The sequence below is a fragment of the Rhineura floridana genome, chromosome 15 (genome assembly GCF_030035675.1).
Source record: "Rhineura floridana isolate rRhiFlo1 chromosome 15, rRhiFlo1.hap2, whole genome shotgun sequence".
Lineage (NCBI taxonomy): Eukaryota > Metazoa > Chordata > Lepidosauria > Squamata > Rhineuridae > Rhineura > Rhineura floridana.
In genome coordinates, this window is record NC_084494.1 from 33,011,054 (window position 1) to 33,035,856 (window position 24,803).

Below are 24,803 nucleotides of genomic sequence, written 5' to 3' on the forward strand. Positions count from 1 at the left end.
ATTTTTTCAATTAACAGAGGCTAAAATTACAGTTAGCGTGGGGATGTCGCAAATCTTTTTGAGCTTATAAAGGGGGTCCCATACTCATAACGGTTGGGAAACACTGCATTATATAACTGATGCAGGAAGGCCACAATGCAATACACACTTTCCTAGGAGTACACTCCATTGAACTCAGTGGGGCTTCCTTCTGAGTAGACATGCATAGGATCTCACACCCACTCATGTATCAGCTCTATTCTTTTGGACAAGCAAGATATCACAGGTGATCGGATGCTAGAGATGCTATCTTGTATATATCATCAGGATCACCCACAGAGCCTAGCAGGGTCCTCTTGTCCTCTGATTTTATGCTTCCAACCAGCTGAGCTCTGCACTATGCTGAAATTATGAATATTTATGAGTCCACTAACCAAACATAATATTTACTTTCAATCTCAAGGACAAACACTATTTTATCCAGCAACTTCCAGACCTTGTGTTTGGAAAGCCTTGGACACTTGCAGCCCAGCCTTATGCATGTTTACTCAGAAGTAAGCCTGACTACAGAATGTGTGTGCAGAGGATTATAGCCCCAGGATCCTTTCCAATGCTGCATTAAGGCGTAACCCTCAGACTGTAACTTCCCGATATCCTCCCATGATAGCACAAAGGCCAGATCTTTTATTACTATTGTGCTTTGTTTGAATATTGGATCTTACCGAAGTTTGAGCTTCTGAAAATCATAATATTGTGGAACAAGCTTTGGATGACATGCAGCAGAATGTCAACAAGGCAGGGTTATTATATGATTAAAGAAATATTTAAATAATGAATAGTACAGTGCAGTCTTGTGCACGTTTAAGCGGCATTTTAAGGACTTATATTAAAAATAACTTAAATCTTTAATTCAGTAATAGGCAAAAAACTCTTGCGCTTTAAGCATGTACGTATAGCCAACAGATATTTCTATCAAACTTTAAATAGTAAGGAAAGTAGTAGCTATAGTGAATGTACTAGGGGAGCAGGAGTCCTGGCCTTCTCTCTGAGATATAGTACTGCCCTGCAAATCTGTAAAAATGCAAACACAATTTGGGTTGGTTTTTCATAGTCCAATCTACTTTCTGTGCAGCTTGGAAGAATTTGGTAACGTGCCTCTGAGCATATGGTAAGTAGTGGCAACACCTGCAATCAGCCCAAATAACAGAAACAAGACATGTGCTGTGCTGATCTTGTTTTAGCAGGGAGGAAGCAACAATATTGTTGATATAGTTCAGATATTCACTTGAAATATGTTTCATTTACTTTGCAATTTTAGTGAAGTTTCCTATGATAACTTTTTTCTTTTGCTTCTGTTTCTGTGAATATGTGAAGTACAGCAACACTTTGCATAATTTACACTAAAATAACAGTTGTGGAATAATAGCACTGACTAGTCTCCAGTGGATATGAGGAGTGTCTCAGTTTGCACAAGGTAAAACAGTGGGAGGTGAAAAATATTCTAGTAAATTTCTAGCTTTATGTTTTTAATTGACCATGCCCACCCTTCCTTAAGTGGAGTGGTTTAAGCACAGAAGGATGAGCATATGCATCGTTGGCAGGCCAAGTTTGTTTTCTCCAACAGCTAAATTCACTGCTTAAGTAGCAACATATTGTAATCAGTCTAATTTTACATCAAAGATGCAATCTGTTTCAACTGTTAATGCACCCAAAATGGAAATATAACCTCCAGCTTGAAACACAAAAGGCTGTCTTCACCATCATATGACATTGACCAGTACAAAGGGGGGGGGATAAGAGGGAAGAGGAGAGGAGGGCAGGTTTGATAATTTGCATGCTTATTCTGTTCAGTGGGATTTAATCCTGTGCAATCATGTTTAGGATAGATGAAAGTGACCTGGAGGAGGGGCGGGGAGGAGCAGGAGGAGGGGAGGAAGGGGGGGAAGGGAGATGGGGAGGAGAAGATTGGGTGTGTGGGCACTGGGCAGAGGGAAAGCCCCTTTCCTTTCCAAAAGGAAAACATTGGTAACAATATCATTTTCCAGGGTTTTCCCCAATGTTTTATTCTACAGCAGACACGCATAATCTCCCACCCAAATTTAAACCAAAGCTGTCTCTGGCCATATCCACACCAGACATTCCACTTTAGTCATGGCTGCCCCCAAAGAATCCTGGGAAGTGTAGTTTGTGAAGGGTGATGAGAGTTATTAGAAGATGCCCTATTCCCCTCACAGAGCTACCATCCCCTGAATTCTCTGGGAAGAGGCGCCGACTGTTAAACCTCTCTGGCTGCTGGAGCTCTGTGAGGGGAACAGAATGCTCAAAAACTGCATCCTCCCGCCTGCAACCTGAAAACGTCTCCGTGTCAGCATGCAGCATCCTTGGGTAGCTGCAGGGGCCTTATCAGAGTCAACCGCTGACACCAGTCCTGGGCACCTCTTTAAACACCGCCCACCTCAGTGCTCTGACCAACACCTGGCAACTGAGCCTGAAAGCAGCTTCCATTTTTTATTTCTTGCCATGCCCTTGATGTAGTATCCCTGCAGGGCAGGAGTGGCAAACTTGTGGCCCTCGAGACGTTGTTTGGATTTCAACTCCCATCAACCCCAGCTTGTGTGGCCAGCAGTCAGGGATGATGGGAGCTGGAGTCCAACATCTGGAGGAGCCAGAGGTTCCCTGCTCCTATTATTATGATTGAGACCCAGTGTGGTGCAGCAGTTAAGAGTGTTGGACTAGGACCTGGGAGACCAGGGTTCAAATCATCACTCAGCCATGAAGCTTACTGGGTGACCTTGAGCCAGTCACCGTGGGGATTTGAACTCTGGCCTCCTAGGTTTCTGTCCATCACTCTAATTACTACACCACACTGGCTCTCCTGCTCAAAGGCACTGTGTAAACTAAATGGTGGCTCCCAGACCCAACCGCCTGGCGCAGTTTTATCCCACCAGGAAGCACTATGCTGAAGGTCTCCTCAGACCTGGGGCCAGCCCTGGCTGAGAGTACCTACAAGTCCATTCTACCACCTTGCTCTGCTTTGTGCATAGATTAGGCCTGTGATGGTGTGTCCATGGCATAGGGATAAGTACCCACCCACTAGCATACCAAGTTCTTGTTCCTTTAAGCACTGCACAAAGCCCCCTGGAGAAAACCTGTTTAATGCAAACAAGAGAAAGAAACAGAAATAAATGGGGGGGGGGATACAGTGTAAGTGGTGCAAGTCCTGGGAACAGCAGTCCTCTCTGTGCCGAGTGATATGTCCAAACTCTGTCAAATCAAACTGGGAAAGAGCCTTAGAGCCCCCCAAGTGCACAAGGGTGGTTGTCTCAAGGGTGCCCCAGGCCACAACAGATGCTGCTCACGGGGTGAGGCACTTGGCTGAGAAGAGGTCCCAGGAGATCTGGTTCCGTACCCCTCTGGGCCAAGCATCAACCACTAGTCCTGATATGGAGACCAAACTCAAGGCATTTGGCTCGTAAGTTCTGTGCTTCAGCTGTTGATGGAATGGAGCTGCCCTTCTTCAGAGTCAGGTGGGAGCACAGAGGCCCTGTCAGCCCTGAGGCAGACGCTCCTCTGCCAAGGACACCATGTTCACGGCTGCAGAAGTCTTTCCTTCCTGAGCAGTGAGGTTTCCAGTCTTTGGGCTGAGGGGGAGGAGCCCTCAGGCCTGCCCTCAGGCCCGCCACATGGGTGCAGGCCCATAGGGGGGGGAAGAGGGGCAGCCCGGGTTCAGCACTCGACACCATAGCGGTCAAAGTTGCGCAGGAGGACGGCCAGCTGGAGGTGCACGGTGCCCATGGTGCGGGTCTGCAGGCGGTAGCGGTCGGCCCCCGTGTAGATCAGATCAGTGTTCAGCAACTGGGGGCCCCCTCCCACAAAGAGCTGGGACAGCTGCTCCTGCCATGAGCCCAGGGGGCACCAGGTGACACACTCCAGCTGGTGGAAGCCAGGGCTGGACGGCACGTGGCAGAAGCCGTAGCCGTACAGCTCGGTGCGCCCAAAGGAGTCTTGGTGCCACACCTGGACGTGGAGCTTGGGCCAGCCTGGCAAGGAAAAGAAAGAAAGAGGGTGAGAAGAATAACAAGGGCGACGACAACACATTCCATTGATACAGTAATTTTTAAATGTTCAAAACATCCCACAGTGTAGTGTAATGGTTAGAGTGTTGGACTATGACCTAGGAGACCAGGGTTCAAGTCCCCACTCAACCATGAAGCACAATGGGTGACCTTGGGCCAGTCACTGTCTCTCAGCCTAACCTACCTCACAGGGTTGTTGTGAGGATAAAATGGGGAGGGGAGAACCATGTATACCACTTTGAGCTCCTTGGAGGAAAGGTGGGATATAAATGTAATAAATAAATAAATAATCCTCTCAGTAGGCATGTCAGAGAATTTCAATGGAAATGGAAACAGAGCAGAAATTGACCGTGTTTGCTCATTCTGTCTGGAATGGAATTCAAATCCAGAGAAAACAATCAGTATTACTTGCTGTTTTCAGTCCACAAATGATACGAAACTGCTGCCTTGTTCCCGCCATTTGAATTGGGTTTCCTCTGCACTGAAATGAATGGTGTTTCACTGAAATGGTGTGGAATAATGTAATCAATTATGGAATTATCTGCATAACATTCCACCCCAGCAGACAGCAAGACGAATGTTGTTTTTGTCCAAAGCCGAACTGCAGTGGAAAGGAAACAGTGCTGCATGCCACAACAGAGGTGAGAACAGAAACCAAAGCCTTCTGCTGTCTCTGCTTATCTGCAACTCTTAGGCCTTACAGGGGTGCAACATCCCTGCCCCCTCTGGTGGGGGCAGAGAGAACAGCGACTCATCTCAGGCTGTCTGACAAGTTCCTGGCTGAGTTGATATTTGAATTGAAAGCTTCCTGGATTGTGACCCCAAACACTCTGCTACACCAGGTTCAGGAACAAGGTTACCCCTTCCATCAGAGGGCAGAACTAGCACTCTCTAGAAGCAAAAGGGCTCTATCTCCAGGGTTGAAAGTTCTGTGCCAAAAGCTAGCAACCAAAATGATGTGTCCAGAATTACGCAGATTTCTCCTTTGCTGTCCCGTATTACCAGGGCTGCTTCCCAAAACACCTAACATATCACCGTCTCTCTCTTCTAAACTCTCTTTAGAATCCACCTTACATCATTTCTAAGTCAGGGGTGGGAATCTCAGGCGAGGAATCAAATGTGGCCCTCTAGTCCTCTCTGTTTGGCCCTTGGAACTTTCCCTTGTCCACAACCCCGCCTCAGCCACACTCTCCCCAGGCCATATTCTTGCTTCACCCCCTCCTTGAGTATTTTCACCTGGCTGGAATGTGTCTTTGAACTCTAATAATGCCTCTTGGTCGCTTTTGCCCACTTCTGGCTCTGGCCCCACACACCACTGGCATGTGGCCCCCAGGAAGTTGCCCTCCATCTGAAAAAGCTTCCCTGCTGTTGGCCCAAACCCTCATCACCAACCAGAACCAACCAGCCTGTGCATCCGGCTTTGCTTGAGCTCTTCCCTCATTGCCTGGCCTCTCCTTTTCTGCCCCTCTTAGGTCCCATCTGCACTATACATTTAAAGCAGTATTGCACCACTTTAAGAGCCAAGTCTTTCCCCAAAGAATCCTGGGAAATATAGTTTGTTAAGGGTACTGACAGATGTTAGGAAGCCCCACCTATCACCCTCACAGAACTACCATTCCCAGAGTGGTTTAATGCTCAATCCGTCTTCTCAGGGAACTCTGGGAATTGTAGCCTGTCCTTTTGGATTAAGCTATACTACTCTATGACAAAGTGCCACATTCACTGGTGTTTTGGCTGCATCACTCTGGTCTTGTCTCATATATATTTGGGCTCTACATAGCAATGTGACAGGCCCTCCTGCATCTCATGCCCTCCAGGTGCCAATGCTGAGACTTCTTTTTCTCCATCTATCTGTCGTCTAAGAATAAGTCTTATGCCACACACAAAAGCAATCTTTTTAAGGTGGTGTTTTTGCAGCAACAGAACTAGTATGGTTATCCCTCTGGTGCTACTATATAAAATAGAATGTTCTTGTAATTAATTATTCTTCTCATTTAATAATTATAACAATAACCTGCCTGCATCCTCATGAGTCAAAATTTTGTTTTGTCCTTGAGAAAGTGGCTCTGTTGAAATGTTAGCCCACATTCTTCTATACTGCAATTTTTATAGGGATACAAGTTCCCAATTTACAGTATCTCTCCAGTACTTTCTTGGGGAACTCAGATTAATTTTTATGTTTCAATTTTAATTTCTTAGACTCCGATTCTACGATTACAGGGAATACAGCCAAGTTCCTTGCTGTAGCCATCAAAACTAGGACACAATTGTTAAAGAGAAGATTTCAGAGTCAAAATTGTCTGTATTTTTAAACTGTTTTTGATCATGGAGTTTGTTACACTCTTATTTTAAAAGGCGCAATCTGTGTGCATGTATACTGTGTTTTTCTCTGCTGTGGCTGTCTTGATAAAACTATAGTGTATCTGATGTATATGTTCTGTAGAGCAAATAAACTAAACGACTATATTCTGCTTCTTCAATGAATCCCCCTCGCCCACAGCACAGCAGAGGAAAATCTGGGGTAGGGTGGGGGGAGCAGAGGAAAGGAAAGAGTTTGGAAGTTTGGGCCAAGGTGTCAGCTGGAAAGGATTTTAAGCCTCACATCCACAATCATTCTTTTTTAATTACAGTTATAAACCACAATTAATTTGCAAAACTGGTGGTCTCCAGATGTTTTGAACTACAAGTTCCATCAGCCCCAGGCAGCATGGCACATCTGCAGGGCACCAAGTTGGTGAAGGCTATTCTGGGGGACAGTTGGACCTACATCAAAAGTATCAGCTTCATTCAGATGGGCTGGGGCAGTTGTGAGAGGAAAGGCACTCTGCGCATGCTCAGAGGGTTATGTTGTCTCAATGCAGACATCACACCAAACCATGGTTTGCTCTAACCATAATTAAGAAATAGCACCATGGCTTGACCTTCTCTTTTCTTTTGTTTTCCATTTGCTGTCGGCATCTCATTGGCACCTGGTCGGCCATTGTGAGAACAGGATGCTGGACTAGATGGACCTTTAGCCTGAGCCAGTAGGGCTCTTCAGTGTGGGGATAATCATACTGACCTACCTTAAAGGGTTCTTGTTAGGTAATATACATGAAGTGCTATGAACATGCAGAACATGCAGAAAGCACTTCACGAACGCTAAATATTATTTTATTAGGATTTTTATTATCAGTGCTTTCTCCCTCCATTCTTTCGTTCACTGTCTGTCCAGTCGTGTTCCTGCCACCATCTCCCCCTGTCAATCCGGAGTTCATATTTCATCATTAGCCAAGGTCTGGCTGGTTGGGTGTTTTTTTCCCTCCTTCTGAGTGTTTTATCTGTTTACTTGAGCCCTGTGTTTCCAGCAATAAAGGGAAACGGCAAGGTACAATTTATTAATTATATGGAGTCTTGTCACTTGGGAAGAAAAGGCAGCAGCGGGAGACTTTCGGCAGCTTTTCCACATCAATCCACTCCTCTTCCCCTCCGGTTCCTTGGCCTTTTCTCGCCCCCGCCTTCCCGGTCCAGCTCAGCTCTGTTGAAGCGCAGCCTGAATAGAGGCAGCGGAGAAGCCCACGCAAAACAAATCGGCTTTGCGGCAGAGCACAGAAGGCAGCAGGGGCCAACAATTAATCTCCTGTCTTTCCGACAGGCTTCCCTTAGCCGGCTGGTTTCATGAGCTCTTTTGTCTGACGGAGCGTACTGTATAAATGGATTAATTTCCTTTTAGATAGCCAATTACATCAAATGTATGGGGGGGGGAGTAAAGATGTAAAATATGAAAAACCAGAACTCAAAAGCTTTGCCCCCCTCCCATCACCACCAGGGCTGGGAATTCAAGAAGTCAAGAGCAGGTATAACTGCCTCCCCATAATTCCCCCTTGTTGGGAGGGAAAGTGCTACCCCAAACTCATAGAATCTAGGTACCTGCTGTTGGAAACAGGGGACTGGGGCAGGACAGCCAAAAACTCCAATAACCAGAGGTTCTAAGGGCAGGTTCATCATGAGGGTCGAGACACACCCAGTGCCTGGCTTGAGCCTGATCATATTATTTGCTTGGACATCCCCACCACCACTATTTTATGGAGACTTGTGCCCCTGAGTACATGCGGTGTGCCCTTCCTCAATCACTAAGGAACTGCAGCCGAACTGCTTAGGGTGTATCAATGCTACCAGCCTGATGTTAATATTCCTCCCTGTCATACCCCCCCCCACCAAATAATCTTGGGAGCTCAGTCAAGTTGGGATACAGAGAATTCTCCATGATAAATCCCTAGCCCCACCTCACAAGACAGAATTCCCTGGGAAGAAGGAATAAACCATTTTAAGTCTGTAAGCACAGCTATGCTCTCCAAATGAAAGAGATAATTTTATTTATTTATTGTTGCATTTATATCCCACTTTTCCCCCAAGGAGCTCAAAGTACATGGTGTCCCCCCTCCCAATTTAATCCCCACAACAACCCTGTGAGGTAGGTTAGGCTGAGAGGCAGGACTGGCCCAAGGTCACCCAGGGTGCTTCATGGCTGAATAGGGATTTGAACCATGGTCTCCCAGGTCCTAGTCCAACACTCTAACCACTACACCACACTGGCTCTCAAATAGATAGGGCTCTGGAAGGGCCAGAGTACACATTGCAACCCTGGCAACTGGTGCCCATCGGGACTGGTACAGCAGAAGGAGGAGTGCCCAACAGGAGGTGGAGCCAGAGTCAGTGACAGGCGAAGCCAGCCAATGAAAGGCAGAGCCAGAGCCAATTATTTGCCCCCATCCTCCTCCCTGCAAAGAACTATAGTCTTAGTCTGCTAAGTACTACAGGCTGAGGAGGAGGAAGGCAACAGGAAAGGCTTACTGGTTCTAAGTAAGGTGCCGGGCAAACGGGGGTTGGCCGAGGGCAGACTGAGCTTGGCAGGGCAGTGCCTCATTTGCACTAATGGGCCAGCTTCCACTGCGTTACCATGCTGCTAAGCTGAACGGCCATTCCCTGCTCAACAATCCCAGCCAGCTCATCCTAGCATTAGCAAGCGCTTATTGGGTCATTGGCCCCCAGCGTGTAAGGAGTTTCCCTGCCCAGCAGCTGGGCTCTGCAGCATTACAAAAAATGATTATTGAAAAGGATCTCAAGTTTGCAAAGGCAACAGCCCAGAACTATGTAGGAAGAGAGGAAAGGCACGTGACACCCTCATCTCAAGTGCCGGGGGCAGCCCTTACCCTGCAAGCCTTTGGTGGCAAAGTGGACGTCAATGGGGTGGGACCAATAAGCCACGTCATCCAACTGGGGATGGTCGACTTGCGTTTGCCCTTCCCGAAGTCCTGCCAGCAACTTCCAGGCACCACCTGGGTGGAGGAGAAAACCCAGCTATCTTAGTTATGAAGGTACAAAACTGCCTCAGGTCAAGTTTAAAGATGTGAAAGAAAATGGGAGGGCAGGATTCCCTTCCTTTCACCCCCCCCCCCATTAGCGAAGTCACTTAAATAACACAGACAGAATCCAGAAAGAAAAGAAGCCTGGCAACACTTTACGAAGCAAACTAACAAAAACAGTATAAATTTGAGGAGAAATAAACAGAGAGGTTTTGTCTTTCTTAGTTCAGGCCTTGTACACAGCAGGAAGATATTCAACTAAATATCCAGAGGAAAACTCCCTCAGAACTAATCAGCCAATCAGACACATGCCACCTCAGTGAAGATCATGCCATTCGGCTTGGTTGCTAAGCAACAACTGCCCCCTCTTGGCTAGCTGACTTTAACACTAACAGAATTAGCCATTAAGTCACACAATGATGTCTGTTGTTGTGCTTCCAACACACACACGCTTGCCAGAAGGGGTGTTATTTCTGGGCCACTAAATCTTTAATCAAGTTGGACCATTGGCGTGGCTTTTTCTCAGCAGCATGCCCTCTTACTGGCAGTGGTTTTGCAAGACTGGGAAATACCAGAGCCCATCTGTGACTTGGGGTGCCTCCAGTCTGTCAGTATTTTGCAGGAAGGATTTTGCACACCAGGAAACCTAGCTTTGCACAATTCAAGTGGATTAAAGGGCTCCCTGTCACCCAAGCACAACATATCCACTTCTAAAAGGAAATTGACTTCTTGCAGTTAGGAAAGTGCCAGGGAAATGCACTGAAAAGTGTGAATTAAACAAATGATTAACGGGAAGACGTGTAAACATCCGCAAGTAAATCAAGAGGAGCGCAGGAGGAAAGCTCATTGATGTATAACTGTCCTGCAAACAAATCAGAATGACTCTTGAATAAACAGGTCACCTGAAGGGGCCCCTGGAGATTCTCCAGTTCGACATGAGATCTTCTCTATGCAAAGCATGCACTCTGCCACTGAGCTAGGAGCCCTCCACCAGCAGGAGCAAGTTAAGGAAAGCTGGGGGAACCACAACAGCCCTCTGCAACTGACCTGGAACTTACAAGTGGAAGATTCAGGAGAGTAAGTGTCAAACCTGTGTTTATTTATTTATTATTATTATCATTATTATCATTATGTGTTGAAATCCCCATTCCCTTCTCTCTACTTCCCAAATTCTAGACGTAGAAGCCCTCTCAAGTCCTGAATCCCCCAGAATTAAAGAGGGAACACCTTCTGAGCTTTCGAAGGCGCAGAGCCTCTAGAACACAGGGCGATGTCCTTAAACCAGGGGCCCCTTCAGACATCCTTTTTATTGTGCATTCATGATTATTTGTGTTCATGACGGCACGGGAGTGGTTATACGCAATCCAGCTTTCAATATTGGGTACACCTCCAAAAGATTCAGGGCGGACATACTGCTTCGTTTCCAATTGGTGCATGTCTCACAGCTTCCTGCTGAAACCCTGTAACTTTTTATACCACCACCGTTCTAGTTTGTTTTTCCATCCTGCTGTTGTTGCGCTACAGCACAAAAGTGCACTTTCAGATGACACAAATGTGGTAACACTGGGGAAGCACGGCAGAACAACTAATAAAGCAGAAGGATGTGTGGATGGGCCAGTATAAATCCACCACTAATGCACAATTATTGCTTCAATGACATGTTGCAAAATACACCCGCAAGAAAAAAAGGTCCCCAGGTCAAATCATTGGTTCATCTAGGTCTGTACTGTCTACACTGATTGGCAGCAGCTTTCCAGGGTCTAAGGCAGGGCCCTGTAACCAACAGTCTTTTAAACAGAAGTGCTGGGCCTCAAACCTTGGACCTTCAGCATACCATCTGCTCTGAGCTTACAACCCTCCCTTCCTTTCCTTCTACATTTGCGCTAGATCCAGTTCCTCCTCCCAGGACAAGGGCCAGACCTCAAGGGTCTCTGGCCCCCCTTTCCCTGTTTTGGCATGGTGATTTCCAGACCAAAATGCTCCACTAACCTGTGTGGATCCCCCATTTGCAAAAAAGACTGCTGCTGGGGAATCCACTGGCTCCCACGATCTGACCAATCACGTGCACTTCAGCCATGGACCTGCAATGGGAAAAGACCTTAAAGAGAAAAGAGCAATTGAGCCAAAGGCCCTCATGTTCCAGAGCACTTAACAGAGGTTTTAACTGCCTTGTTAATATTCGGAGTTTGTGGGTACTACTTCTTCAAAGTCATGATTCAGCACCAAGGGAACCCAAGTTCTGCACCCTGAAATGCTGGATTCTGCAACCTGCGTGCAAATTTGCCCATTACACAGGGCTGGCTCTACCATTAGATAGAGACAGTTGGACTGCCTCAGGTGGTAGATTATGGGCACCACTTCAGGGGAGCCAACTGTAAATTATTCAGCTTATTATCTGGCTTTTAACAATGGCGGCCATTTGGACTATCTGTTTCAAGCACATCAAAATAGCCATTTGTGCTGTTATGCATAACCCATTTTGCTTGTCAAGGGAGGGGAAAGGAGATCTCTTTGGCTTCTGAGATTCCACAGGTGTTTTAAGGCTATCTTGGCCATCTTGAGGGCTAGAAACCTGGCTTGAAAGACAAGACAAAAAGCAAAGTTCTCCAGACACTGAATTTTGCATTCAGTGTTGTATTTGCCTTCTCCTTGAACATTCCCAGTTGGGACCATGACTTCTGCTATACTGCTTTGTCGTCTGTGCTGGGGTTATTGTAACCTCACCTTTCCTCCAGGTCGCAGCTATTCTCTGGGACCGATTTGTGACATAATAGTGCTTTTAAAATGTATGGTGTGGATAGACCTCACAGAACATACTGCTGGTGATCTTAAGGTGGCCATATTTGGACAAAGGACCTCAGAGGGAAGCTCCAAGATGAAACAGCCAAATTATAATTATTATTGTTATTTAATAATTGTCTTCCACATATATGTCTCAAGGCAATGTGCACAATATAATAAAAAAGGCTAAACATAGTTAAAAACAGCACAGAAAACAACAGCAAATGAATGGGAAAACAATAAAATTCATCAAGAAGTTCTATTCATTTGGGTCTGATTAGAGACAATGGTTTCCTTTCCTACTACAGATGTTAACGGATTTGGCAGTTCTGTTATCACCTCACTGTACTTATCTTATATACATTCTAGCTCTATTTGAATTGTTACTATCTGTACTTTTCCCTGTTTCCCTCTGACTTCACTATTTACAACCGCCTGATAACCAGGTAGATTACACTTTGTTCATCTGATGAAGTGAACACCAGTCCGCCTTAGCTTGTATCTTAATCATACGGACAGCCTCTAAGATGCCACAAGACTCTGCTGATTTCATAGTATCTGATTCTGAACTTACAGGCCTTCTTAGCACAACTTATTAGCTATTGATAGGCCTCCTCCACCATAAAGTTGCCGTCCATTTTAAAGCCACCTAAGCTGGGGATCGTCAGAAAATTCTGCCTCTGAAGATGGTAAATTTCGGTGGTGGTGGGGAGGGATTGTAAACAGTGAGGTCAGAAGAAAATGAAATTTAGAAAAGTACAGTTGGCGGTGATAATTACATGATTAACAGTGGCAATTCATAAAAAAGTCGTTATTGGTAACACAGCTATCCTGGCATTAAGGCAATCTGCGCATGCAGCGTGATTTTTTTTAAAAAACCTCCCTTTTGTCTTAGGACAATGCTGCCGTTTCCCGTTTGCAGTCTGCATGTGAACTTAGGAGGCTCCGTTTAGTGCCACGCCACAAACCCAGTCCCAGACACTGGCAGTCCAGGGCTTCATACTCACGTACCACCCGCCTTCAACGTTAATAGGTTCTGATTGGATTGGGAGGCGTGAGTGAGGCGGCGTCCCCTTCACACGTGCAAATGACACGGGACTCGTTCCTTCCCCGGCACACGCATATTGCACGCAAAGCGTTCCATTACCTGCTCCTCAGCTTGGTGAAAATTCTTCAGAACTCCCCCAATAGCGCCCTCACGGCTACTGGGCCCGGTTGCCACAGCAACCGAGAAGCCACGCCCAGCATGAAACTCTGATTGGTTAGTTGGATCAAAGTTATGCTGCCCCGCCAAATAGAAGGCGAAAGGGAAAAAGAAACCGGTAGCACCGCCATCTTGCGTGAGGCAATAACGACGCCATCTTGGACATAGAGTTACAAAAAGGATAGAGTCACACACGGTGGACAGTTCCGGTCTAAAATCGTACCAGTTTTCCCACTCTAACATCCCGGTGCAAAGCATTTAGGGCTTTCGTCGCAGAGATGCGAAGGGATAGAACAATGCCACTCCGCGCCCAGAGAAGCCTGGCCAATGGCGGCGTTCGATATTTACTGGAAGTTAAGGTTGTGCCACTGTACCTATTTTTCTATTCCTAGGATCTTGAAATAAAATAAGCCTACTTGGATAAGAGGAGGCAAGGGAGCTGCTGGTGGTCGGAAGCGGCCACGTTGAGTGTGGCATGATTGGCCATTGATGACATTTTGGCCTTTTTGCCAGCTAGGCCCCCACGGAAGGTATGGGGCAGGGTCCCTGTGATATGCCCCTCCCCCAGGGGTACAGGACACCCTTATTATTTATTCACTAACAGGCAAAAAACCCTTGCGGTTTAAGAACATACATACCTATAGCCAACAGATATCTCTAAAAAAACTTTAAAAAGCAGGGAAATTGGGCAGCTATAGTGCATGCATCAGGGGAGCAGGAGACCTGACCTCCTCTCTGAGATATTGTACTGCCCTACAAATTCTGGATCTCTTTGTTTACTTCTCACAGGAAAGCAGGGGACACACTTTTGTGAATTTTTTTTGAGGAAAAGACCATTGGCAACCTTCAGAAAGCACAGCGGATCCTCTTGTGAAAAACTGGTGGTACGCTGCTTACAAAGTCAATGTGATATAGTGGTTAGAATGTCAGACTGGGACCTGGGAGCCAGGGTTCAAATCCCCCACTCAGCCATGAAGCTCACTGGGTGACCTTGGGCCAGTCACCCTCTATTAGCCTAACCAACCTCACAGGATTGTTGTGAGGATAAAATAGAGGGAGCGATGGAACTGCTGCCCATTTGCCTGCCCTCTTCCTCTGGGCCCAATGATCCACAACAACACCCAGAGGGAAAGAGTGAATGTCCTTGTTCCTGTCCATCAGAACATTGGCTCATCTAATTGCATATTACCTACACCAGGCATGGGGAACCTGTTGCACCCTCCAGATATTCTTGGACTCCCAATTCCTGTCAGCTCCATCTGGCACGGTCAATATTCAGGAATTAAGGGACTTGGGGAGTCCAACAACATCTACAAGGTCACAGGTTCCTCACTCCTGGTCCACACTGACTGGCAGCGTCTCTCCAGGATTTCACACAGGGAGTCTCTCCCAGCCAGGGACTGGACCTGGGCCCTTCTGCACGCCAAGCAGATCCCCTCTCCCTAGTTATGGCTCTTTGCCACAGGTCTCTGCTTGCTTGCTGCTTGCCCACTCATTGTGTCCACCACTCACCATATGCTCAGAGGCACATTTCCAAGTTCTTCCAAGCTACACAGGAAGTGGATTGGAGTGTGAACAAGCAACCCAAATTGTGTTTGCATTTTGACAAATTTGTGGGGCAGTACAATATCTCAGAGAGGGGGTCAGGTCTCCTGCTCCCCTGGTGCATTCACTGTACCTGCCCAATTTCCCCGCTTTTTGAAAATGAAAAAATGTCCCTGCTTTTCATGTTCTATCATGTAACAGATAGCAATATCTGTTGGCTATAGGTACGTTCTTAAGCTGCAAGAGTTTTTTGCCTATTAGTGAATAAATAATAAGGGTGTCTTGTACCTCTGGGGGAGTGGCATATCATAGGGGCCCCGCTGGCAAGAAGGCCAAAATGAAGGCACAGACTCACATGTATTCCATTGTATCTCCAGTTTTATTACAGAAATGTTGCTTCACATTCTCTGTTGTAGACCTGGGTTCCTTCCAGCCCTAAGTCCTCTAACAGGCCTTCCCCTCCCAGGCTGCTTCAATGTCCCAGGGGAGGGTCTTTCCCAACACAGGCTGGCATCGTCTTCCTCAACGCCCTTGGCAAACTTCCATCAAGAGCTCCTAGGCTTCCTCCTTCCCTCTCTCTGAGGCCTTTTATATCCTCCCTGACCCCCTCACTTCCTTCCGTCCAAGTCCCAACAGCTGGGCTCCTCCACCATTAGGCAGCTGAGGGAGAGGGCCCCACCATTTTTCTCCCACAGGTGGAGTCTCCGGGCAGTGTCCAAATGAGGGCTCCTCGGGAGTCATTGCCTGGGTGTTGCCTTCTGCTGTGGATTGAGGTATACCTAAAGGGCCAGGTACCAGCCTAAGACTGGCGAGCCCTGGCAGCCTATCACAAAAGGGATAATGGAGAGGTCTGGAATCACCGCAGCCCTGTGCTGTAGCAATCCCATGCCTCCCTCCCTCTGTTTTGCAGGCCGAATACACCGCCTGGCCATCTTTACGGCTGCAACCGCAGCGCGCTACAGTGTGGAAACCTGTGTTTACTTAAATCAAATCCCACTGGCAGGAGAGAGGAATAAATGGCTGTGGTTGAGTCTCCCCCACCGCCCGGTACAAAAGGTGTTCACCTTCTTTGCCACCCAGACATATCCAGTTTTTCTGTTCAGAAGAAAAAGGGCATATTGTCTGCATCTGGAAGGAATGGAATCAGCTCATAATACTTAAAAATAAAAAATAAATTTAAGAAGAAGAGAACGAAGAAGCAAAGACGCGGTCCGTCATCGGTATTAGAAGCCCCCTGGGGTTGATTAAACTTTGCCTCCCGCTGTCGATTTCCAGGTCTCCCCACCTGTCTGGAATTGGCTTTCTGTTGGGGGCCTTGATAAATGGCTTCTTAAGTGTTTGTCTCATCTCCTGCTAAAATGCTGCCAGGGGCGCTTTCCCGCAGAGCAGTTCCTCAACAGAACAGAACAGGAAAAATGAAATGACGACCCTGTGAATAGGGTTTTCATGGTAAGCGATATTCAGAGGGAGTTGACCATTGCCTTCCTTTGAGGCTGAGAGGCAGTGACTGGCCCAAGGTCACCCAGGGAGCTACATGGCTGTGTGGGGATTCGAACCCTGGTCTTCCAGGTCATAGTCCAACACTCTAACCCAGCCTTTCCCAACCAGTGAGCCTCCAGATGTTGTTGGACCACAACTCCCATCTTTCCTGACCTTTGGCTGGCTGAGGCTGATGGGAGTTGTGGTCCAGCAACATCTGGAGGCACACTGGTTGGGAAAGGCATCTCTAACCACTACAATAAAAGAAAGGGGGAAATGGAAGGAAGGAAGGAAGGAAGGAAAGAAGGAAGGAAGAAGAGGCATGTTCTCTCTTATGCCTATGGAAGCCTCTAAAAAGGGTTGGGGGGAAGGTAGCAGGTCAGGCCATGGGGCACATGGGGGGCGGGCAGGACCAGCAACTGTGCAATTGCACTACCTGTTGTGTTATGAAACTGTGGCTTTTTGAGTGATGTACCGCCATGATGTTGCACTAAATTTCATTCACACCAGTGGGCATGGTGTGACACAATGACAAACACCATCGGATGTATTGCCATTTCACAACCCTTTCCATGCACATGTGCTTCTGCTCCCCCCAGTCTGCTCACCAATGCCATAAAGAAAACAGCAGATGCTGTCTTTCACTTTTACAATGGTCGTCAGGGTTGTAGTCATCTGGAGTCCCAGTGGAGGATCTTACACACCTTCCTTTTTTTGAAGCCAGGTCCCAGCAGGGTCCCTATGTCTCTAACATCCTTCATGCTGATCAGCCCACTGAGAAAAGTCCCAAAGAGTGTTGCAGGCCAGCCTTTGTTAGTCCCTACCTCATGCAAACTGCAGAGAATGAGAATTCTGTAATTGCAGAAGAGGAGACAGTGAATCCTGATGATAGTATCCCATCTACATCATCAAGCAGTTGGGTAGCAGCAGGAGATAAATGTGTATGCACTGAATTCAGTCATTCAAGCAACATCTCTGACACTGAGAAAGGACAGTCAAGTGGTGACAGTGACAGAGAAGCAGAAAGCAGGATTCAAGTCTGGCCAGATTATTCTGTAGTCTTCGAAAGTTACATAGTTTTAGAAGGGGGCATGGCTGTGAGGGGACGTGGCTGTGACTATTAGGAAGAGACCCTGCACTTCTGAATGTGCTGCTACACTACTGCAAAGGCCGCTTATCCACACTAACCTAGACACATTTTAGCCAGTGGAAGCTGCCCCACTAGGGTGAATTGAGCACTGCCATGGGCATCCATGGTGTGTGTGTGATGGGGGCAGTTTCCTCCTTCCTGGATGAAACATGATATTTGAGTCCCCATCAGACAAGCTACACTTACTGATGGGACTGCCACAACTTCCCATCCCCACACCTGCTCACCTTAGGCTGCAGGCTGGTTAGTATGGAGAGAAAGCCTCTGTCCCACACATCCCTGTGCATATGGGTGTCTGTCTGTTGATAATCAAGGTGTTGTGGGACATACACTCTGCACATGTTCAGAGGCATTTGTTTAAATGATTTCACAAAGCTCCAAGGTTAAGTCTTGATCTGCAAAACAGGTTGCCCTGCAGGACACAAATGAAGCCACACCCTTGCACCTGTTCCTGAGGAAGAGCTCCATGTAACATAAAAACTTGCTTCTAATCTCGATTGGTCATGTTTGGCTCCCTTTATGTGTCTTGTTCTTTGGAACAACACCACAGGGATTCCAATTTCTCTTTACAGTTACTGAAAAATCATTAACGGTCCCAGAGTTATGATGACTCCACGGATTTCTGGATGACAGCCTTCCCAACTGCTGCTTTGCCAGCCCAGCTGCCGCAGCAACAGCAGAACACAGACAGCCTTGTCAGCAAATTTACACCAGCTACATCCTAAAAAATCACTTGTCTTAAATTTAAATCCCATCTTAATGACTAGTTTGGGGAATGGCTCGTAGTAGCCCCTTTATACCTGTAGGGGGCAGTGTGTTGGCATGTCTAAACTCTTATTGGAAGGGTTGAGAGGGTGACTTTGATTTATTTTTGTTTTAAGCATCGGGAGGGAGAATGAACTAAAGTCAGATAATCCCCTTTGGAGACTTTAGCCAATGCATCTTAAGGAGCATCACAGACTTCTCTTCACTGACCTTTGCATGGTGGTGGTGGAGAAAGTAACATTGCTTTTATTTAGCAGAGAGGGAAGATTATATCACAAAGAAGGTAACATCACAGAGTCCAATTTACCTTCAGACTAGGAAGATCTTGAAACTGATCACAACTTGAAAACCCCAAACTCATGCCTTGGTGGAACTGTTGGCATGCCAGAAATAATAATAATGATTATTAATGTATTACCTGCCTGTCATCCTCCAGTCCCACAGCGGGTTACAACAGTTTAAAATGCACCATTAAAAACAATTTAAAACAACTTACAATCACAAACAATCATAAAAATACATCTCAGATGTCAAAAGCCAAGGTAAAGAGGCATTAGCCGAAAACTACCGTGGAGTTGCCAGACGCACCTCTGGGGGAGAGAGTTCCACAACTGAGGGGTTGCCACAGAGAATGCCCTCAGCCAGGCCACTACAACCCTGGCCTTCTGAGGGCAACCAAACTACCAAGAAGGCAGTCAATGAAACAACTGTCATGAGGATAAGATTGGGGGAGCCACATATGCCACACTGAGCTCCTTGGAGGAAATGTGGGATATAAATGTTATAAACAGACAAACCAATGAACACTGCGGCTGCCAATGTTCTGGTGGATCTCTCTCTTTTTTTTACAAATTAAACACCGCAACTAAAGTCCCCTCTGGCTGCAACTCAGCTCATTTGGTGTTTCTTGGCGGCCAGAAATTTCCCAATAGGACCAGCAGAAAAGCAGCCGTCACAATTAGCAGTAATTGGGCTGCCGTTCTGACAGCCTCTGCAGGAAAGAAACACTAACCTCTGGGTCAGGATTGATTGGCAGAACACAGAGAGGGCATTTTGGGAGGAGGGATGGAGGGGAGGGGGCCACCAGGGGAGTAGGGAGAGGCTATCCTTTTGGGACAGAGAAGGGCATCAAAGGAATTGTAGGTCCAAACATGGCTCTCTTTATCAATGGTGATACCCCATCTGCACTATACATTTAAAACAATGTTATACCACTGAAAACATCCTGGGAACTGTTCAGGGTCCTGAGAGTTGTTGGGAGCCGCCCTGCTCTCCTCACAGAGCTACAATTCCCAGACGTCCTTGATTGTTAAACCACTGTGGCTCGATTGGGCATCCTGTTCACACCATGGCCAACCAGATGCCCATGGGAAGTCCACAAGAAGAACATGAGCAGAACATCACTCTCCCCACCTGTGATTCCCAGAGATTCTCTGACAGTGGAGGGAGAGTATAACCACGGTGGTATGAAGTGACAGAATCCGGGAGAAAAAGTGGACAGCATTACTTCAGATTGCGAGGAAGGGCCAAGTTTTTTATGCTTCCCCAGCAGTTAGAAAGCTAGCTCAGCCAGCTAGCTACTATCTTTCTAGCTTTTCAGGGGAGAAGGAAATAGGCAGTGCCAGCATCAGTTTCTCAAAGGAACAGAATACCCGTGGAGTCCCACCACCCCAAGCTCTTTCCTGATAGCCAGGTGCAAAAACTCAGGCGCTTGGCAGACCACAAGCCCAGTTCTTTTGCTCCAGCCCAAGCAAATACTGCACATCCTAGTAGCCACCAGCCATCAAAAGACATTTAGCAAACACTGCCTGCAAACTGTACAAAAGCCTGGAGGGGAAGGTCATTTTACATATTAAAAGAATGTGCTTGATTGAAACTTAGTTGTCCAGAGCTGATATCTTGTTTTTTATGCCAGTCTTTTGCTCCCACATGATCTAGAAGAAATCTCAGAAGTTTTACTGTCTCAGGGCTTAAGAATCAAGAGCAGGGGGATTGGAAGGGTGAGGATTTCAGGGAGGGGAAATATATTTCCCTCTGTTCCCCAGAGCCCAAGCTGATCCGAGATCTCGGCAAAAAAGAAAAAAAAAGTCTCTCTTCGGGCTAGCAAGTGATATAACATTTTTTCCAGATGTGCAAGTTACTGATGTGCATTAAATTTGTATAAAATAGAGCTTATCTTTTAGCTCTACCTATTGTTTTGGCTGGCATGATAACCGATCAGATGTACCATCTGATGAAAATGATACATATTTTCCAAACTTGCTTTTGTTGTTTTGAACATCCAAATTTTGAACACTTGGGGAGTAACAGCTGCTGAGAAAATATGCAAATAGTGTCCAGAGGCTTTTGTGTACATTATCTCAGAAATCTTTACAATAACCCTACACAGTTGGCCAACATTTTTATCTCCCCCAGTCTCGTGTGCATTATGGATTTTTGAGGGGTATTTATGGAGGGCTTTCATGGGTATTATAGGAGGTGCTGAAGGGCTCACTGATGTTCATGGGTGCCACATTGGCAACCCTGATTCTGAGGCCACCAGTATGTTCATGGCAGAGGAAAAATTTCAAACGGGGACTTTCTGATTCCTGCCAGTCAGTCTCATAGCTGCTCACACCCTGCTTCTGCTTCTTTTTTGTAAAACATTTCCTACAAAGAAATGCAGGGAGAAAATTCTGAATGTTTATGCAGAAAGAAATATTGCACTATAAACAATTTGTTTCTTGAAACAAAAATGCAGTGCAAGGCAATTCAGATTTATTGACTCATGCTGAAGGTGAGCCTTTTGAAGTGCAAACACTTTGTCAGGCTATGAAGCTGGGGACTGGTCCCTCGACCTCATTCAGACCCCAAAGCAATGTTAACTGGCCCCAAATTTAAATCAAATAAAGACTTTGACCCAGTGGAGGCTGGTGGTTCTGATGTCAGTAGGGCAGTGAATCCACTCCAGGTTTTAGTCTGAACTTTCCTCAAAATACCATTTTGGGAGGGAGGGAGGGAGGGAGTAGAAAAAGAGGAAGGCCAAACAAGAGATGGATTGATACCATAAAGGAAGCCGCAGACCTGAACTTACAAGATCTGAACAGGGTGGTTCATGACAGATGCTCTTGGAGGTCGCTGATTCATAGGGTCGCCATAAGTCAAAATCCACTTGAAGGCACATAACCACAACAAATTACACTTAGTGGTGGCCAGGGAAGGCCTTTTCAGAGCACAGTTCCATCTCTTACGATATTTGAGCTGCTTATAGGCTGGGAAAATAGACACCTAGCCTTCTCCTTCCTCATGTTGTAGAACAGGGGTGAAGAACCTCAGGCCCAGCGGGCAAACACAGCCCTCCAGGCCCCTCTGTCTGGGCCTTGGAACTCTCCCCAGGCTACCCCCCCTCACTGGCCATGCTTCCCACCCTGAGCACCTTTATTATTATTATTATTACATTTATACCCCGCCTTTCTTTTCCTGATAGAAACCCAAGGCGGCTTACATGTGGTTCCCAGGCGGTCTCCCATCCAGGCACCGACCAGACCTGACCCTGCTTAGCTTCAGCAGGGCCACATGTGCCTTCAGACCATAGCCTTTGCAAAACCAGGGTGTGTCCGTCAGCTCTGATCATGCCTCTTGCTTGTCTGGATGGAAGATAGAAGGGGGGGAGTGAAAGTGGCAACAAGCCTACAATACACCGACGAAGCGTGTAGTCATTGCTCCACTCACTTTTGCGTCTGGCCCTGCCTGCCATTGAAACTGAAAAAGGGTCCCCATCCCTGTTGTTGTAGATTCTCGTTCACTAGAATTCTGCCTTTCCCCCCAATCAGATCTTATGCTGCCTCCTCCGCAATCACCACCCCCTCTGAATACCCACTGATGGATTGATTTTATTTACGGTCATAGACCGAACTGAACATGTACTAATACACAAATGCACTTAAAAGAAGCATTAAACATAATCACTCTTGTGAGATACCCTCTTACTGCATATTAAAACAATAAAATTAAAATATTAAAATTAAAAAGAGAATTGTTTAATCATTACTTTTCAGCAATCAATACCCACTCAGTCCCAGGCCGCCTCCCTTGCAGACTGTTTTGAAAAATGATTAATTCCTCCTCATCAGGTTACTCGCACACATATTCTGCTTTTCACAGCCAGTAACTGGGGTCTCCTAGCTCCCCAAAGCAGTTTTTTGCTCTTGCATGTTCCTGAATCTTTAATGGGGCTTGGAGAGCCGGAATGCCTATGGTGGAACCTCTGGGATTCCAGCGGATGACCATTCTCTCCCCCTATGCCCCCATTCCTTGGAAGCAGTGAGTCTGAAACCCAAGCAGAAGAACACCCCTCAGAGACGCCTGTGTGATAAACCCAACCTGTGGACCCAGAGAGCACCCAGCGGCCTGAAAGCAGTGGATACACAGGTCCAGATGCTGACACATCCTTCTGAAATTTTGCATCACGGTGTATAACTCATTACTCTTCCTGCCTGTGCGAATCTGGTGTCAATTTAAACTCAGCATTACAGTGCCCAGCTTGTTATGGTCAATTCCCACAACCATTTCTTCCAGGCTGAAGCCGGGAACACAGGGTGCTTTTTCAGTGAATGTGCATGAACCCAACATATCTGGTATTATTCTGTATATGGCACCATCCAAAGAGTCCCACAAGCATCAAAAGGAAAAGGTCGATTCCTATGCCAAGAACTTTACACTGCACATTTCTGCAGAGGGGAAGCCAACAGGGAGAGGAGAGGATGACAAGGAAGGGTTGTAGCAAATGCAGTTATAAGTCTTTAGAATTAATTGCAATTAAGAACAGGATCAGGGACCAGCTGCAGGATCAGGCCAAAAGCCTTTCTACTCCAGTATTCTGTTATCACAGTGTCCAACCAGATGCCTCTGGGGCAGGGCGTTCAAGCAGGGGCTGAAGATAGAGGTGACAGCAAAGGAATGACAGAAAAGACATGTATTTATTTTTTAAAAATTATTATTACATATTAGGTATCCCACCTTTCCTCCAAGGAGGTGTACAAACATGGTTCACCCCCTCCCAATTGTATCCTCACAACAACCCTGTGAGGGAGGTTAGGCTGAGAGGCAGTGACTGGCTCAAGGTCACCCAGCCAGCTTCATGGCCAAACAGGGATTTGAACCCTGGTCTCCCAGGTCCCAGTCCGAAGCTCTTAACCACTACACCACACTGGCTCTCTATTGTGTTACCCTATTTTGGGGAAATATTAATGTTTCGTATAACTGTGTGCCCCAATTCTAGCTTGCCTTCCAGCTTTTCCTCCTCGTCCTGCACACCCTGCACCTCAGGCCACACCCCTCACTGGCCCTTCTTCACAGCCCAAAAGGTTGTGCCTGGCTGGAATATGTCATTGCACTCTGATTGTGCCTCTTGGATGGAGGACAGGGAGGAGCGAGTGTAGAAAGAAATTTGTGTAATGTAGAAAGGTAAAACTTAAATTGTTTCCTCTGTCCGCTTTTGCCTGTGGTCATCCTGCCTACCACTGGCATGTGGCCCCTGGAGGGTTGCGCAGAAGGGAATGAGGCCCTCAGAGTGAAAAAGTTCCCCACCCTTGATATGTATCAATGCACACACACATGCATACGTATATAATATACAAGTTCCACATCTCCGTCGAAATCAATAACAGCTCCAAAACTTTAGTCCCTCTGAATTGCAGTGACGGCTTACAAAACAAAGACAAAAGCCCGGACTCCACTATGAGTGAGCTTGCAGCTGAAGTGACCCTGCTATGCAGAGGGCCGGACAAATCTGAATCACTGTGGACAGCAGAGCAGGCAGAAAAGTAGGTCAGGATGGAGGATTAGGAAGGAAGGAAGGAAGGAGCAAAGAGAGTGGGATTTGGAAAAGAATGTGAAACAGCTCTCCTGGAGCTGTGAATGCCCCATAGTGGCAGCCCACATGCCCCACCTTTCCTGGCTGTTGCATCCCAAAGTCCTGACAGTGAGCCTTAATGGATTATGTGGAACGATTATCATCAATTACCAATTGCCATCCTGATGACAAATATGCCCTGGCAAATCTTGGTACTGGGCAGGCCGCATACATGCTCCAAAGGACACCCCTTAGAAATGCAATTTAGCAGCTTATACATGGTTTAGATAAATAAAATAACTTTCCTGTGGACTGTGGTGCAGTGCAGAGATGAAGAACCTTTGCCCGTCTAGGTGCCGTTGGACTCCAGCTCCCATCATCCCTGACTGTTGGCTATGCTTGCTGGGGCTGCTGGGAATTGGAGTCTGACGGCAAGTGGAGGGCCACGGCTTCCCCATCCCTGTTAAAGAGTGTGAGCTGTCAATTGTAAAGCCCATCTTAAAGAAGCCCTCCTTGGATCCCCAAGTGTTTGATAACTTCCGCCCAATTTCGAATCTACCATATCTGGGCAAGGTCATTGAGCGAGTGGTGGCCAACCAGTTGTCAGCACACTTGGATGAAACGGATTATTTGGATCCATACCAAT

At 46.7% G+C, this 24,803-nt stretch overlaps 1 protein-coding gene across 7 annotated transcripts; it reads right to left on the bottom strand.

Annotated features, from left to right (window-relative positions):
• Positions 1-3,117: 3,117 nt before the first annotated feature.
• B9D2 (B9 domain containing 2) lies at positions 3,118-13,565 on the bottom strand. Of its 7 annotated transcripts, none has more exons than XM_061597547.1 (4): positions 13,329-13,565; positions 11,390-11,498; positions 9,248-9,373; positions 3,118-4,019 (listed from the first exon to the last, which is right to left on the bottom strand). In XM_061597547.1, exons 2-4 carry the CDS (start codon positions 11,475-11,477, stop codon positions 3,706-3,708), a joined length of 528 nt encoding a protein of 175 aa, XP_061453531.1. In that variant the 5' UTR covers positions 11,478-11,498; positions 13,329-13,565; the 3' UTR covers positions 3,118-3,705. The 7 variants fall into 7 exon arrangements, with proteins under 7 accessions (XP_061453531.1, XP_061453535.1, XP_061453536.1 ...); XM_061597551.1 differs by having other exon boundaries at positions 11,390-11,481; positions 13,329-13,417; XM_061597552.1 differs by lacking the exon at positions 13,329-13,565 and adding an exon at positions 13,193-13,322 and having other exon boundaries at positions 11,390-11,481.
• Positions 13,566-24,803: the final 11,238 nt, after the last annotated feature.